This window comes from Mastomys coucha, unplaced genomic scaffold (genome assembly GCF_008632895.1).
Source record: "Mastomys coucha isolate ucsf_1 unplaced genomic scaffold, UCSF_Mcou_1 pScaffold23, whole genome shotgun sequence".
Lineage (NCBI taxonomy): Eukaryota > Metazoa > Chordata > Mammalia > Rodentia > Muridae > Mastomys > Mastomys coucha.
Genome location: NW_022196906.1, coordinates 49,229,168 through 49,246,161, shown reverse-complemented (window position 1 = coordinate 49,246,161; position 16,994 = coordinate 49,229,168). Strand labels below are relative to the sequence as shown.

The 16,994-nt window shown below is 43.0% G+C and overlaps 1 protein-coding gene across 2 annotated transcripts in view; it reads right to left on the bottom strand.

Moving 5' to 3' along the window:
• Positions 1-15,854, bottom strand: part of Ube2q2 (ubiquitin conjugating enzyme E2 Q2) — a 57,021-nt gene extending 41,167 nt beyond the window's left edge. The window contains exons 1-2 of one of the 2 annotated variants that reach the window (XM_031343204.1): positions 15,317-15,854; positions 1,597-1,698 (exon numbers count right to left, since the gene is read on the bottom strand). In XM_031343204.1, the coding sequence (XP_031199064.1) occupies positions 1,597-1,698; positions 15,317-15,517 (303 nt within the window). In that variant the 5' untranslated portion in view covers positions 15,518-15,854. The remainder of the gene's footprint in view (positions 1-1,596; positions 1,699-15,316) is intronic. The other variant, XM_031343203.1, reaches the window with a different exon arrangement.
• Positions 15,855-16,994: the final 1,140 nt, after the last annotated feature.

Genomic DNA, 16,994 nt, shown 5'->3' with positions numbered 1-16,994 from the left:
AAACAAAACAAAAAAAACTGAAGAAAATATCCATTATGTCAACAGAGGTTATATTAGGTAGAAAATTATAGGAAAGTTAAATGTCCTCTTTTTGTTTATTGACAACTTACTAGTTTTCTCACAATGGGTATTTAGACATTTACAATCAAAGAATAAAACATTTTAATATTTAAAAAAAATGAAAGGATACTTTTTACAAGATTTTTATTTTTTAATTGTGTGTAGTTTGTATACCTGAGTGTGTACCTATAGGGAACAGAGACATCAGATCCCCAGAGCTAGAGTTATAGGCCCTCGTAAACTGATGCAACTTGGGTGCTGGGAACTGACTTCAGGTCCTCTGTAAGAGCAGCAAGTGTTCTAAACTTCCGAGTCATCTTTCCAGCCTAGAAAGAAACACCTCTTTACTTAGCACCCTGCCTTTTACCCAGAAATAAGCAGTTTTCCAGGGTTAATCAAGGTCCACATACTAACTGAAAGTAAACAATGTTTACAATTATTTAACAGGGAGCCCATTGTCACTGGTTCTACTTTACTAGTTACTATTAATCTTAGTGTGCAATGTCCTGAAGAAAACATGTTTATAATATATATGAGTTCAGAGATACCCACAGGTCTAGGCTTCTACTGGGAGTCTTGGGATGTATGCACAGGGGGGCAACTATGGATCAAAAACAAACCAACAAAGAAACCTTTTTTTTTCAATAAATTTGGCTTTTATTGCAGACTTGTGGGCCCTTGACCAGCAAAAGAATTCCCTAATACTAACACTGATGCTGGGCTAGAGATATGGCTCAGTGGTTAAGAGCACTGACTGCTCTTTTAGAGGTCCTGAGTTCAATTCCCAGCAACCACATGGTGGCTTCAAAACCATTTGTAATAGATCTGATGCCCTCTTCTGGTTGTGTCTGAAGACAACTACAGTGTACTTATATAAATAAAATAAATAAATTCTTTAAAAAATGTTTAAAAAAAAATCCTGATGCTATCATCTTGTGTAATTACCTCCCTTAACATCTACACTGGCCTTTATTTCCCCTTTGTCCTTTCTCACCTCACCCAACAGTCTATCAAAAATGTTTGCTTTGATGCCGGGCAGTGGTGGCGCATGCCTTTAATCCCAGCACTTGGGAGGCAGAGGTAGGCGGATTTCTGAGTTCAAGGCCAGCCTGGTCTACAGAGTGAGTTCCAGGACAGCCAGGGCTACACAGAGAAACCCTGTCTCGGAAAACCAAAAAAAAAGAAAAAAAAAAGGTTTGCTTTGTTTAATGGTTAGAATGAAGGAAAAAAAAAAAGAGAACCTCAATTTCTTTTTTTTTTTAAGAGAACCTCAATTCCTAATGTAAATAAGAGTGTACATGTAAGAAGAGGGAGAGGGACATCAAGAAGTTCTCCAACCTTGCTAAAATTGTCATTATTAAACATGCTGTAACAACTTGTATTATGATCTAAGAAGAGATGGAAAATTATCAGGAAAAGGAAATAAATGGAGTAAATTTTAGTATGATAAATTTTTTATCATATTACTGCTTAATATTTAATTTTTCTGCATAAGACCATGAAAAGGAAAAAGGAAAGTCTGGCTCATCTCCTTACCGAACTGTTGTTCTTAGTATCTTCTAAGCGTTCCAGAACTGATGTCAGATTTGGGTCATCAGAGTCCACAAACCATATTGGTGAAGAAGATGGGTAAGATTCCTGTTACAGAGACAGCTAGGTGAAACATTTTTACAAACAGACCAACCCAGAGATGCAACTAAAACTGTACCACTAAGGGGCAGGTAATTATGATCCACATAAAGTTCATCAAAAGAAGAAAGGTGACACTGAAATTCACGTGCAGGAGAACCAGATTCCTCTGTGGAATTTAAAAATTAAAATTGCTAAGTTTAACAACTTAATCTTGTATAGTTCATGCTATATACAATCTGTAAGTTAAAAAGCACACAACAGTACTTTACCCAATGAGCAAAATGATTAAAACCAAATATACCTTAAGAGTTGCTTTTATCTAAGGGGAGGAAATGTATTCAAGTACCACTAGAAACTTGCAACATGTCTACCACAACCTAAATTTTCTAGCTTTTACCTTTTTTTCAGAGCTTTAAAATATGGAATCATGATAATCTCTCAAAGTGAAAAGGTAAATTAAAAAGAAAATCTCAACTTTAAAATTCAGTCTACAGATTTAACAGTAGCTCTGCCTTTTAATAATGTTCCATGTCTTACTAGATACCTAGTTCTGAATTATAAAACTAATCCAAGGAACATGGCTCCAAATCTTCACATATGCTAAACACTGTAGTTTTTCAAGACCCTCTACTCATAGTGTTCTAGCCTTCAATGTATAATAATTATAGAAGCTTCTTCAAGGTTTTCTTTTTCCTTCACCTGTATAAAATTTACCACACCAAGCCAGGCTTGGTGGTGGCCACCTCAAAGGCTGGGTAGGAAGCCCGTGAGCTTGAGGCCAACCTAAGTCCCTATCTCAAAAAGTAGACTGTATGTGGGCTGGCGAGATGGATTAGTGGTTAAGAACTTGCACTGTTTTTTCTAGAGAACCTGAGTTCAGTTCACCACAGCACCCATGTCAGCTGGCTTACAACTACCTGTAACTCCAGCTTTAGGGGATATGGCACCTCTAGACCTGCACTCATTGTGTATAATACCCACCCACCCACCCACTCCCACACACACAAATAATATCACAAATATATCACAAATATAATATAAAGGGAAGACTAATCCATTTGTTTTTCCATCCCTCCTTAGATTGTAACAAAGAATGTAGTTTATTTCTTTGTTTTATTTTTCTTTTGTTTTTTGAGACATGGTCTCAATATGTAGACTCAAATATGCACATCCTCCTACCTCATCATAAGTGCTAGGATTACTGGCTGACTTCAGAATATAATTTCATAGAAAACAGACACATTAAATAAGGTTACCTTCATTTGATTTTGCCTAATCATTTTCTTAATGGTGATAGTTTCTTCTATCTGTTTTATTTTGGGGGATCTGAATATCAAACATGAGGTCATGCCCAGGTACACACATGCTCTACCACTGAACTATATCAGAAACCCTTAGAGACTGCTTTTTAAATATAGCAGGTGCTAGAAGCGCAAGGCTGCCACAATCCTTATTCAGATTTCACTTGCCACAGAGGTGGGCTTCTGAGTTAGCCTTTCTCCTAATACAGATGTTTCCAACATTTATTTGAAGACACTTTCAAATTCTCAAACACTCTACCAGGAAACCTCTAAATCGGCCCCAGTTAATTCTCATGTCTTAGTATCTCCTTCCTTGGACAAAGCCACTCATGTCTAAATGCAGCAAAAGTACCAACACCACTTCTGAAATCAAGTTACAAAAAGTTAACATCTGTCTTGCTTATCAATTAATCCTGGTGATGAAAATCAGCTGCCACCTATGGAGAGCTCTGCATGACAAGAAGTTGAAAAAGAACTCTAAAAATCATACCAAGGTTCTCAGATTAGGCCAACATCCTATGAAGAGGATCCTGCCAACAGCTATAAGAGACCCTGGAAGCAGATCTCTCCCTTCCCAGCCTTCTGATCACTGTCCCCTCCACCAACACTATCCTGCGCTGGGAAGGACCACAGGTCAGAGAAACCAAGGTAACATTTGCTCTTAAAGGCTTTAAATTTAGGAGGCTGAAGCCATGGCTCAGTGGGTAGAGTACTCGCTGTTCTTGCAGAGGAGAAGGTTCAGTTCCCAGCACCCACATGACAGCTCACCACCAGCTGTAACTCCAGTTCCAGGGAACCCAACAACTTCCAGCTTCTGTAGGCTCCTGTACACAAAAGGTACACAAAACTCATACAAACAAACACATACTCATTTTTTTTAAGTTCTAATGGCTTAGCAGTAACGAATTGATTGCTGTTACAGGGGACCCAGATTTGGTGTTCACAAATGCCTATAACTCCAGTTCTAGGGGATTTGATGCCCTCTTCTGACCTTTGCAGGCACTGCACACATGCGTGCAGACATACATGCAGTCAAAACACCAATATGAATTAAGATAAATTAAGCAAAATAAGTACGTTTCTAAGTTTGTTATAAAGAAATATATCTATTGCTAGTCAGACATGATAGAATTACAAAATCCTATCATACAAAATACTACTGAGAAATGCTACTACTAATATCTATCTTTTAAAACCATGAATGTGGTTTTTTTAAGTGTGTTAATTGAGGAAACATTACATGTTCTTACCCTCTAACAGGCATTTTTTGTTGTTGTTGTTGTTCCTTTATTCTAATTTTTTTGCTAGGAATCTAGGAAAAGACATTATTGGTAGATACTAGCTGCTGAATATAAGTAGTAGAAAACTGTACTACACAAATAGTTTTAAAAAACAATGTTCTTTAATGCCATATATAACCTCAATATATACATATATGGTACATATATACTACACACACATACATATCATTATAAGAGAACAGCATAGAAACTAAAATTTTTAAAAATATTTTACCAAATCTTAAGGAAAAACTACAGAGATTGGTGGTCAGTAGTGGTGTCCATGTACCTGCCTATCACTGGCTGGTTTATCTTTGTATTCTCATTTCTCTCTTAATGGCTCCAAATCTCTTCCCAGGCTAAAAGGCAAAGCCTCTTCAGAATTAACCCCATTTTTATTAAATAAAGGCACTTAGTAGGGTACCTTCATCTTCACATCCTTCATCCTAGCTTAGGAACTTACTGTCTGGGCTTTGCACTTGCTTTAGCTTTTAAAAAAATAAAAATAGATCTGGAAGCTCATTGTACAGATTCATGTTTATCTAGTAAATATCTGCATGAACAAACATGAGCTTAATATGGAATGAAATGCCTTGCGCCATTCCATAATGGTTAAGAGAAATTTAGGGAAGGACATCAGTTCCCCAAGATCTGTTATGATTTTAAATCCTGTGCATGAAAAGGCAGCACAGGCAAGGCGGCGTGTCCATGTTTCTCAAAGGCCTTGCACCCCTCAGTACAAGAAGACTAAACCATCAGTGATCTTTTTCCTACTTAGTTACTCTACTTGAAAGTGCTGCTACCTTCCCACAAGTGAAGGTCTTAACCATGCTCTGCTGGAACCCTGTCCTGCTAGTGTTTAAATGAACAAAGCTGTGAAAAAGAAAGCCAGCATTCCTTCAGAATGCTGCTGATGTGCTGTCCCTTACACCGTGTCGAAGGGAGCACACAGGAGCCCGAGGCACACTTGAGAGCAGGCATGTGTGACTGACTCATCTGTGAAATGAACTGACATGAACAGACACTTTAATTGAAAGGATGAGTGTAATGTTTATTCCAACTTGAGTTTCTGGAAGATGTTTTCTCAAATATAAGAGACAGTGTGTCATTTTCAAAACAAAAGTCAATACATTTCACCAATAATAAAAGTCAAACTTTAGAGAAAACCAGTCACACTTTGAAAGATTTGTATCCACCCGTGTGAGCCTGTAGCTTCAGAAAGTATTCTGAGGAGACTGGTGGTGAGATTGTATTTTGATGTTGGATAGTAAAACTTATCAATGTTACCAAATATTTTCCCAACGATCAATGCATGATGCTGTAATATCATGCAAGAAAAAGTTCAACTTTTTGTAACAAAAAGTCTCTCTCTCTCTCTCTCTCTCTCTCTCTCTCTCTCTCTCTCTCTCTCTCTCTCTCTCTCATACACACACACAACACACACACACACACACACACATTCACACATTCAACACACTCTCACTCAAAAATATTCATAAGCTGGGAAACAGCTCTGTGGTAAGAACACTTGCCTACCAAGCTTGAGGCCCTAGGTTCAGTTCCCAACACGAAAGGGCACAGAGAGCCCAATTATCTAAAGTGGCTATTGCTATTAAAATATTTTTTCAACCAGTATATGGAAGTTGGGCTTTGTTCACATTACTACAATTAAAGCATCAAACAGCTGGGCTGGAGGGATGGCTCTGAGGCTAAGAGCATGACTACTTTTGCAGAGGACCTAGATTCAATTCTCTGAACCCACATGGTAGTTCATAACTATCTCTAACTCCAGTTACAGCAAATATAATAATACCCTCTCTCCCAGCCTCCACAGGCACCAAGCATGCACATGGTGCACAGACATACATAAGAGATAAAACAAACACATAAAATACATCTTCAAGGGGGCTGAAGAGATGACTCAATGGTTACGAGCACTGACTGTTCTTCTGAAGGTCCCGAGTTCAAATCTCAACAACCACATGGTGGTTCACAACCATCTGTAATAAGATCTGATCTCTTCTGGGGTATCTGAAAACAGCTACAGTGTACTTACATATAACAATAAATAGACCTTTAAAAAATACATTTTCAGGAGCTGGAGAGATGGCTCAGCAGTTAAGAGCACTGACTGCTATTCCAGAGGTACTGAGTTCAAATCCCAGCAACCACATGGTGGCTCACAACCATCCGTAATGAGATCTGACACCCTCTTCTGGTGCATCTGAAGACAGCTACAGTGTACTTACATATAACAATAAATAAATCTTTAAAAAAAAAAAAGAGTTGCCTTCTTGAAAAAAACACCTCCTTTTCTCCTTTCTCCATTAGCCTCCATGTTCCACTGGGGCTGGTTTTGATACCTGCCTCCCTTGACACAAAGCCTGACCAAGAACTGTGATGAAACACCATAACCAAAATCCACTTGGGAAGGAAGGGTTTACATGTAGTACATACTGTCCACTGAAAGAAACCACGGCAGGAACTCAAAAGGAACAAGAATCTGGAAGCAGGAGCTGATGGGGGCGGGGGGAGTCTACATATTAGCTTGCTCAGTCTGCTTCCTTATAGGACCACCGCCTAGGATGACAATACCCACATGGGCTGGGCCCTTCCCAATCAATCACTAAGAATATGCCCTACAGGCTTGCCTATAGCCGGATCATATGTTGGCATCTGCTCAATTGAGGTCTCCTCCGTAGATGACTCTACCCTGCATTAAGCTAACATGAAAACTAGCCAGAACACATTCTACCCATTCCTGATAATGAGCTGTCAAGTGGGGGAAGCCACAAAGATCTGACTATCTTGTTGTGGGACAATTGGGGTCACAGGTATCAATCTGGCTCTTGGAGTACTCAGCATTCACCTTGACCCTAACTGAGGGAACTCATGAGGGCAGACTTCTGCTCAGAGGCTGTAGATAACTATACCTGCTGCCATTACTGTGGTGATGCTCATTCATTACTCAATGCTAACTTTTTTGTTTGTTTGTTTGTTTGGTTGGTTGGTTGGTTGGTTGGTTGGTTGGTTTTTCGAGACAGGGTTTCTCTGTGTAGCCCTGGCTCTCCTGGAACTCGCTCTGTAGACCAGGCTGGAACTCAGAAATCCGCCTGCCTCTGCCTCCCCAAGTGTTGGGATTAGAGGCGTGAGCCACCACTGCCTGGCTCAATGCTAACATTTTTACCCATCTGATAAAAGGAAAAGTTTCTATATAGTACGATATAATTTGTTCTACCTTCAGAAACCAAATCAACAAGAATTAAAAGCAACCACCTATAGGAAAATAGCAAGGACATTTCCTATATGCACTAGGATTCCATCTACTGACACTTAGTGCTACTTGCATGGCCACCTGCATGGTCAATAGTAGGAGACAGGACTCACTAGATGAATTTATCATATCACAGAAGAGCAAACAATGGGAGATACAGATCCACAACACTGCTAAGTGAGAAGAATATGACAAAACAATCCCATTTATCATTTTTCAAAATGGTAGCCAGATGTGATGGCATATGCCTTTAACCCCAAAAGTCAAGAGGCAGAGGATGACTGTCAATTTAAAACCAGCTTGGTCTACACAGAGTTCTAGGGCTATATAGAAAGCTACTGTCCCAAAAAAAGAAGAAAAAAAAAAAAGCATAAAATAGAGGGATAAGATGACCAGAAAGATACTAAACCAAAATTTATAGTAGTGAGTAGTAGAATTAGAGAGGCTTTGTTGTTTTGTTTTGCTTCTCTGGTTTCTAAACTTCTTGCAACAATGTTTTGTTTTCAATATTACAAAACACCTACCACCATACTACTGGAAAAAAAACTTTCAACACAAACTCTGCACCATGTTCTAAAAGTTGCTTAACTAGTCAAGGTAGAGAACAAATTATATCTACTCAGAACATTTTTCTACATAAATTGAAGCAGATAAAATAATGAAATTGATCTGAATAAACCTGGCTGCAAATTCCCCTGGATGATTTCATTAGTTCTGATTAGCCATTGTTTTTCATAATAATTATCTTTAGAAGCTCTTAGAGACCACTGTTACAAAAGCCTTGGGGAAGGGGTAAGCCTTGTTCTGTTTCTCTCCTGTAATGTTTTATATTTGGCATTCTGTCTCTACCCCCTCCCTCGATTACCCAACACTACCCCTTGCCAGGTCTAAGTTTAACATTCCTACCCTGCAGACACCATCATTCATAAAAAGGAAACCAAGCCTCTGCATAACCCCATTTCTCTCAAAAGAGTGCATTAAAATGGAGACGGAGAACAGATAACCACAAGGAATCTGACCCTGTATTATTATTAGCTGGTCAAATAAATGGAAACAATGAGTCTTTCTGATCTGAAAGTATCATTTAGGAGTGTAACACAACAGGGCTGATATTTCCAACAGCTTCTCCATGAATTCAATTTGGGAAGGTAATCTGTCACGGGAGAATAAGCTAAACAAAGGTCCTTAGGCTCTATGGTCATTTTGTTCATTATTTCCTTTGTACAACTTCAGCTCAACGACTTTGTATCAGTATATAGATTAGAAAAACAAAACATGAAGTTAACAGTATTGCCTTATTTGCCAAGAAAAGATGTTACAAAACAGATAATGTATTTCCTTTCTTTGTAGCTGGGCCTTGCATACACTAGGCAAGATGGAGTACTCTACTACTCAACTACCCAGCTCAAAGTCTTTTTGTTTTTTGGGTTTTTTGTTTTTGTTTTTGTTTTTTTTTAAGACAGGGTTTCTCTGAGTAGCCTTGGCTGTCCTGGAACTCACTCTGTAGACCAGGCTGGTCTCAAACTCAAGAAATCCACCTGCCTCTGCCTCCCAAGTGCTGGGATTAAAGGCGTGTGCCACCACCGCCCGGCAAATGTTTATTTATTTATTTTATGTGTATGAGTACACTGTAGCTGTACAGATGGCCGTGAGCCACCATGTGGTTGCTGGGATCCGAACTCAGGACCTTTGGAAGAGCAGTCAGTGCTCTTACCCACTGAGCCATCTCTCCAGCACTCAAAGTCTTTTTAAAGTAAAGTTGTCACTTTCCCATCTGTGCAGTGCATACAATCCTGTTCACAGAAGCTTTCCAAGGACATTCCAGGGCAAAAGGGGATTGTTTTATGGAGAAACAATAAAAGAAATGATTTAAGATCCTAAATATTAAGTAATGCTTAAAGCTCTCCCTCCCAGATTCAGTGCTAATATTTGTTAATTTAGTAGCTTGCTGTTGGGGGAGGTGCTTTTAGTAATAAATAATCAAAATCAACTAAACAAAAAGTATTTCATCAAAACTAGCCTGACAATCATTCATTGAGAAATAATTTTTTAAACATTTATTTATTATTATAAATAAGTACACTGTAGCTGTCTTCAGACACACCAAAAGAGGATGTCAGATCTCATTATGGGTTGTTGTGAGCCACCACGTGGTTGCTGGGATTCGAACTCAGGTCCTTTGGAAGAGCAGTCAGTGCTCTTACCCGCTGAGTCATCTCGCCAGCCCCCAAGAAATAATTTATATATACAAGTAACAAAGAATAAAGTTTCAATCTAATACCAATTTATACTTCCTGTGGGAGGTCTTTTTTTTTTTAAACTCTAAAACAACAATTTAGTACCAGGAGTTCCCAGATGTTCCTGGATATGTGGTAGAGTACACAGATGGGAGACAGGAGGATCAGGGGTTTCATTTACAAATCAAGTTCAAGGCCAGCCGGAACTACAATACATGAGACTCTTATAAAAAGAGGTGGGGGAAGACTCGGGAATGGACAGCTCAGTTGGTAAATGAAACCACAAGAGCCTGAATTTGAATCTCAGAATGCACAAAAAGCCAATGTTGTGGTACATTCATATAGTCCCAGTGCTGAGGAGACAGGCACTAGCCAGCTACCAAGGCCAATTATCTGGCCTTAAAGTAGTGAAAACATTCTTTAAAAAAATAAAAATAAAAAAGGTAAAAGACCAGGAAGATGGCTCGGCAGGTAGAACTATTTGTCATGTATGTCTAACCACCTGAGTTTAGACCTCAAGTAACTCAAGTAAGCACACTGTCTATATAGTCCAAGCCCAGTATTCCTCTGGCAAAATGGGAGGTACAAACAGGAGAATATGCCTGAACCTGGCCAGCTACCCTGGTGTGTAACTATTGTATCAGCAAAATGAGACCATGGCTCAAAAAAGGCAGAAGACAAAAATAGTGGCAATTGACCTCCGACCTTTACACACACACACACACCATGATTGATGCCTAACCATATGATGAACATGTACGCACACCAATATAAAAATAAGTAAAAATTTAAAAAACACAAAGGTATACAACTTCCTAAGTATAAACACTTAAAGTTGGCCTCTGGTCTTCTTATACACACACGTATGTGCATGTGTACATGCACAGAGAGAGAGAGAGAGAGAGAGAGAGAGAGAGAGAGAGAGAGGGAGAGAGAGGGAGAGAGAGAGAGAGTATGAGTGTGTGTGTGTGTGTGTGTGCGTGTGTGTGTGTGTGTGTGTGTGTGTGTGTGTATACAAGGAGGACGGGGAGATGGCTCAGTCTATAACTTACTACACAAGCCTAACCACCTGAGCTTGTTTTCAGAATCCATGTTTAAAAAAGAAAGAAAGCCAGGCATGATGGCACACACTATTAAGCCAAGCACCAAGGAGTTAATGGCAGGTAGATGCCTGGGCCCACTGGCTAGCCACCTAATCTAATTGATGAGCCTCAGGCCAATGAAACACCCTTTCTCAAAGGGTAGATGGCTCCTTTCAGGACCACCCAAAGCTGACTTCTGACCTCTAACTGTATCCACATGAACATGCATACACACGCTTAAAATTCCAACAAGTCTATACAAGAAGGAATGAAGCCAGACATGGTTGACTATGATCCCAACACTCTGAAGACAATGATGAAGTTTCAGGGCCAGTTAGGTCTGCATAGTAAGTTCCAAGGCAGCCAAGGCAATACAGAGAGATCCTACCTCAACATCCCTTTACTTCCCCCTAAAAGGAGTAATGGAACTGCCAGCTTAAGTATTTTTAAATGACTTTTAAAAAGCCACATATTAGCTCCCAGAATGGCCATACAGGTTATTAAAATAAGTTGCTTTGCTTTGGAGTGTGATTATAACAACTGGATGTTAGTGAGGACTGCAACCAGGCCTGTTTACTGAAATGGAAAAAGCAATACGTAAGTTTATATATAACAATCTTTCGTGAGTCCACAGAAAACAAGAAATAAAGACTCTGTGAGGTTCACCTTCAAGAGTACAACAAATTTATAAATCAGGATGGAAAAAAAACAAAGCAGTCGACTTCCCTTGGCCCAGGAAGGCACACACTATGCTGTGGTTCTACATCTGACACTAGTCTTCCCATGTCGTCAAACTACAGGTGTCCTACCAAATCCTCAGTGACCTTTTAAGCATCTCTTTACTGCTCATGATACTGTCTGAGAAATTCTCATCTTTCAAAGTAGGGAAAATTCCCTTCGACTTTAACTATAACAGTGGCCATATAGTCAATAGAACAAGTATGAACAAAAAGAAAATACAAGGCACAAACTTATAATTATACAATATTCTGCCACCATTACAACTAACTTGGAGAAAAGATAATCAGAATTATGAGTGAACATGGAAGAAAAAAAAAGCAGAAATCACAAGAACTAAAACAAGAAAGGGGAAATGTTATGAACTATGCATGACCCAGAAAGTCTTGAGGAGCAATCAACCATGGGAAAGGCATGCTGGGACAAGGCAGAGTTGAGGCAGGAACTCATTCCATGGAGGAAGAACAGCTGATAAAGGTTAGGAAGAAAAGTGGGCAAAGTGTCCGAAGAGGATTACTCAGAAACTGGTACACAAGTATGATGTCATTCACATGCTTCCTGGTAGCTTGGTGTGTAGAGTGCGTAATAAATACTGCTGTGTAAAGAGGAAAGTTAAAGAATGGGACAAGCCCACTACACCAACGACCTACAACTTTTTGCAAAATAACAAATCACAAACCTAGCAGACAAGGTACTTGTATTTTAATTCTAACATTTTTCCCTTGTTAGTTCCCTTCCAAGCAAATTACACCTATAAAAGCAGGGCCTATACAGTATCAAAACATAGTTTAAAAGTATACCTTTTATACTCACATACTTTATAGAAAAAACTCTGGACTACACTTCAAATTAATCCAACAGTATACATGAAGTAAGATTGGCCAAAAATTTATCATAGTACATCTCTCTGTTCAGCTCTGCATATTTGTTAGTTTTCCACAATAAAGCTAACATACACTCCTATAGAGAATCTGTAATTGTCTTCTGATAATGTCTGGTCATAATTCATTAGTAGGTCAACTGTAATAATGTCTACTACCAGCACCACTGCACTAGTACACATAAAAGCATCCTTCACCCAGTTTATCAGTCTTTTATTACTCTATTCCCATTGCCACTGTCTAATCCAGATCATCATTATCTTTTGTCTGACCTATTTGTCTCCAAAATGGTTCTTCTATGGGATGCTGCTGGCACTTTAGGTCAGATAATTCTTTGACATGACAGACCACAGAACATTACAAAACATTAGCATCCCCTGGTAGTAAATGCCAGCACACCAATACCATCACCTAACACTCTGGAATAACCAAAACCTTACATTCAGGGTTTTTCTGTATAGCCCTGGCTGTCCTGGAACTCATTCTGTAGACCAGGCTGGCCTTGAACTCAGAAATCCGCCTGTCTCTGCCTCCCAAGTGCTGGGATTACAGGCGTGCACCACCACCGCCCAGCCATTGATGCATTTTCTAATACCACACCCCAGTAAAGAATTGGAGTTCTGAAAGCAGTTTCTCACCTTACCAACATAAGGGTGTGGCTCCCCAGTCTACAAATTGAGTGTCCTGCCAATTAGACCAGTTGTTCCTTTTCTCCCCAAACCTCCAAGTTCTACCTGAATAATAACCCTCAACTGTCCAGGCCAGTCTACTTACTATCCTTTATACTGACTACTACTCTCTTTCTTCCATATTTGGAAAATCTTCATCAGCCTACAACCCTGGACTTTTCAAGTCTTAGCATTAACTGTCCACTCCTACGAAATCATTTTTCTCAAAGTGTCAGTATTTGATTTGGGTGGAGTTTCCTCTGTCTGGAACACCCTTACTTTTAACATGCCAGCCTTCCAAATTTGTACTCACCTGATCAACTATCAAAGCTTTCTCCAAGGCACACACCTTCAGTTCCTGTCTTAGGGCTTCGATTGCAGTGATAAACCACCATGACTGAAAGCAAACTGGGGAAGGGGTTGGGGGGTGGAATAACTTCAGCTTATAACTCTCAGCTCACAACTCCATCACTGAGGTAAGTCAGGGCAAGACTCAAAGCAAGAACTGAAGCAGAAGAGAAGAGGAAGGGGGGCTATGGGAGCACTTCTTACTTGGGTTTTTTGTTTTGTTTTGTTTGGGGCGGGGGTCTTGTTTTGTTGTTGTTTTCCAAGACAGGGTTTCTCTGTGTAGCTCTGGCGGTCGTGGAAATCACTCTGTAGACCAGGCTGGCCCCAGAGACCCTCCTGCCTCTGCCTCTGTAATGCTGATTAAAAGCCCACACCCACCACAAGTGGGTTTACCAACTACCCAGGGGCTGTTGTAAACCCCTGGGCTGAGCCCTTCCTCAATCATTAATGAAGAAAATGTTCCATAGGCCAATCTTGAGGTGGTAGTTTTCTCAATTGAGGTTCCCTCTCTTATTACTTGTCGAGCTGACAGAAATCTAGTCACCACAGTTCCCTACTCAAAATTAGATGTTCCCTCTACCTTTAGATTTCTTAGCATTAAAGTAGTTGTCACAGCTGTATAAAACTCTCCAAGAAGTCTGAGTTCTCTGAATAGGCACTGGTCTGCCAAGTTCTCAAACACACTAGTATCCACAGCAGCTTAACAAGGTATTAAGAAAGTGAACGCTCTCCTCACTAAAGCACACTGCGGCAGTTTTTTCTTTTGTCAGATATAGCAGTACCTAACAGTTCTAACACTACCCACCTTCTCCAACAGAGCTTGGTAACTATCATAATGTTAAGGCCTTAGAAAATTCCCTCCACCTTTGGGGTTATCTATTGGCTGACTTAACAGAAGGCATCTTAGCCAGATAAAAACTACCACCTTAACTCCTGTTGTAATAAGGTGTTTTCTGCACATGAAATTAATACCACAATGAATACCCAGCATCGTAATTCACTTCGATAGGAGATGGGGCGGGGGAGGGGGGGAAAGAGTTCACTTACAATCTGATATTTTACCAACTGAATGTTTCTAATGAGAAACAGAAAAGTAACTTCCCACGTGTTTCTCCAGCTTTCTAATCCCACCTGATCTTTCCCGGTAATAAACTGGAAAGCATCTATCTCCTTTCCCCTCCTGGTAAATGTGCAGGCTTCCGCACAGGTGGGACAGCTTCTTGCACGCTCACCACACCACCTGCCGCGTGGAAGGTTCCATGAGCTTTCCCAAAACACGTTAGCGCAAAGCCAGGTCAGGGCTAAACGACTGCTCACACCATCCCCTGGGGTGGCGTCCTAAACTTTTCCCTTAAATACGTAGGCTTTCCAAGTGTCCATCTGTCCTCAGAGACCAACACACAGTCGAGAGAGAACTGGCTGCACCAGCAAGGACGAGGAGGGTTCTGAAACCTGATGGGAAAACGAGTAGCCACAACAAATACTTGAGAGCCTCTCCACCCGGGCGGCTGACAGGAGCCCACGGACGAGCCGCGGTCCCCAGAGCAGGCCGGCTGCGGGCGGCCATGGCGACCTCGGGGCCCGACGGGGGCCGCGAGGGGCCAACAGAGCGAAGCCGGCCCGCGCCGTGCTGCGACGCGCCTCCACCTCCTCCCGACGAGGCAGCCCGAGCTCCCGGCCGGGCCCAGGGCCCAGCCGCCAACCGGCCGCGCCCGGGACGCTGGGGGTCTCCCGGGCAGGCGCCCTTTGTCCCGGGACTGCGGCGCCCCCGTCCGCCCCCGCCCGGCCCCGTGGGGCTGCGACCCGGCGGCTCACCGTGATGTTGCAGTGGAGTGTGAGCGGCGGCGGCGGCGGCGGCGGCGAATGCGAGCTGCCCGGCGGTGGCGGCGGTGGCGGCACCAGGAACTGGCAGTGCAGCTCGTCCAGCTTCCAGCTGACGATGCGGAATCGCTCGTGGTTCTTGTCGAAGATGGACGCCAGGAACTTCAGCTCGGCCTTGAGCCCTGACACGGACATCTTCCCCTCATCTCCGGCGGGAGGGGTGAGGAAAGGGAGCCGGGGCCGGGAGCCGCCGTCACGGCCGCGACCGCCCCGCGGGGCCGGCCCGGGCCGCGCTCTCGCGGCTCCGCCTCTCCCCGGCGCCGCGACCCGCGTCCGAGCGCGGCTGGAAAAATGGCGAGGAGCGCGAGGCCTCGGCGGGCGGGCGAGCCGGCGTGCGAGCGAGCGAGCGAGCGTGCGAGCGTGCGGGAGCCGGGCCGGCTGCTGCCTTTGTAACCGACTCCACCCGCTGGAGGCGGCGGCCCCGCGGCTTAAAAGGGCAACAGCGACGCCGCCCCCACCGCCGCCTGGGAGAGGGCTGCCCCCGCCCCGGCGCGCGCCCGCGAGCTCCGTGCGCGCTCCCGACCGCCCCCTCCTCTCCCGACCCAGCCCCCTTCCGCCCCGCGCCGGGGCTCCGCGCCGGGCACCCGCCGCCGGTAGGATTGGGGCTGGCGGCACCGCACGAGGACGGACCTGAGCCCCCTGCGCGCCTCTGCGCCGGGGCCCCCGGCCAGACACGTGCGCGGCCTATCGCGCCGGCCACGTCGGCTCCGGTAGGAAGCGCGCGGGCCCCTGGAGGTAGCTCCTCCGCGTGCTGGTCCGCCGGCCACCTACTCACCTGGCCGGGGCGCGGCCGGGATGGGGAGACGAGGGGTGTGCGCCTAGCAGCTTCATGGCTGTTGCTCTCGCTCTGCGCTGCACCACCCACCCACCACTTTTCTAAGTGTGGCTCCGGAAAGGTCCTTCTCACCAGACTTGGGCTCCCTCCTTCGCTCCCATTCGCTGAAGACGATAATGTTGCCTGCCGGCTTCTTCCATCATCATTTCAAGCTTTCTTCCCCCCCCCCCCCCCCCCCCCCCCCGTAAACATTTCTGTGCTGGCGCTAATGTGGCTACTCTGCGTCCTGAGTTTCTGCTGTCCATTCCAGGATGGACCCTGTTTGTTGAAGTCGCAGCTCAAATCTGCCAGACTGATCCTTGCTGACCAACTAAGCTAAAGTAACCATGAGGATACCATGTATCCCATTACTAGGTTAACTTACTGCTCCTGTTTGTTACTTGTCTCCTCTTAACATTGAAATCTAATTCAGAGAAACACCGCCAACCCCAGGATTGAGGAGAGGAAGAGCCTAATAACACCCATGTCATTTAATAAACTCTTGCTCTTAATCTGAATCCCCGGCACATAACACAATTCTGGCACAACCCAGGTTTGTTCACAAATAACGAAGTACATTGCAGTCACAAATAAACTGAAGTACTACATTGCAGTCTACCATATAATTGAGAAGGAAAATTAATAGTACATGTAGATTTAGTCATGTGTTCCAGAGGCAGGACCAACTTCCTGGACATGCCACCTATCTAGTAGCCAGGGTTCCTAGCTTAGTAAGGCTCCCAGGCCTGGTTTAGTGCTCTGCTGTCACCAACTTGAAATTCTTTTTTTTTTTTTTTT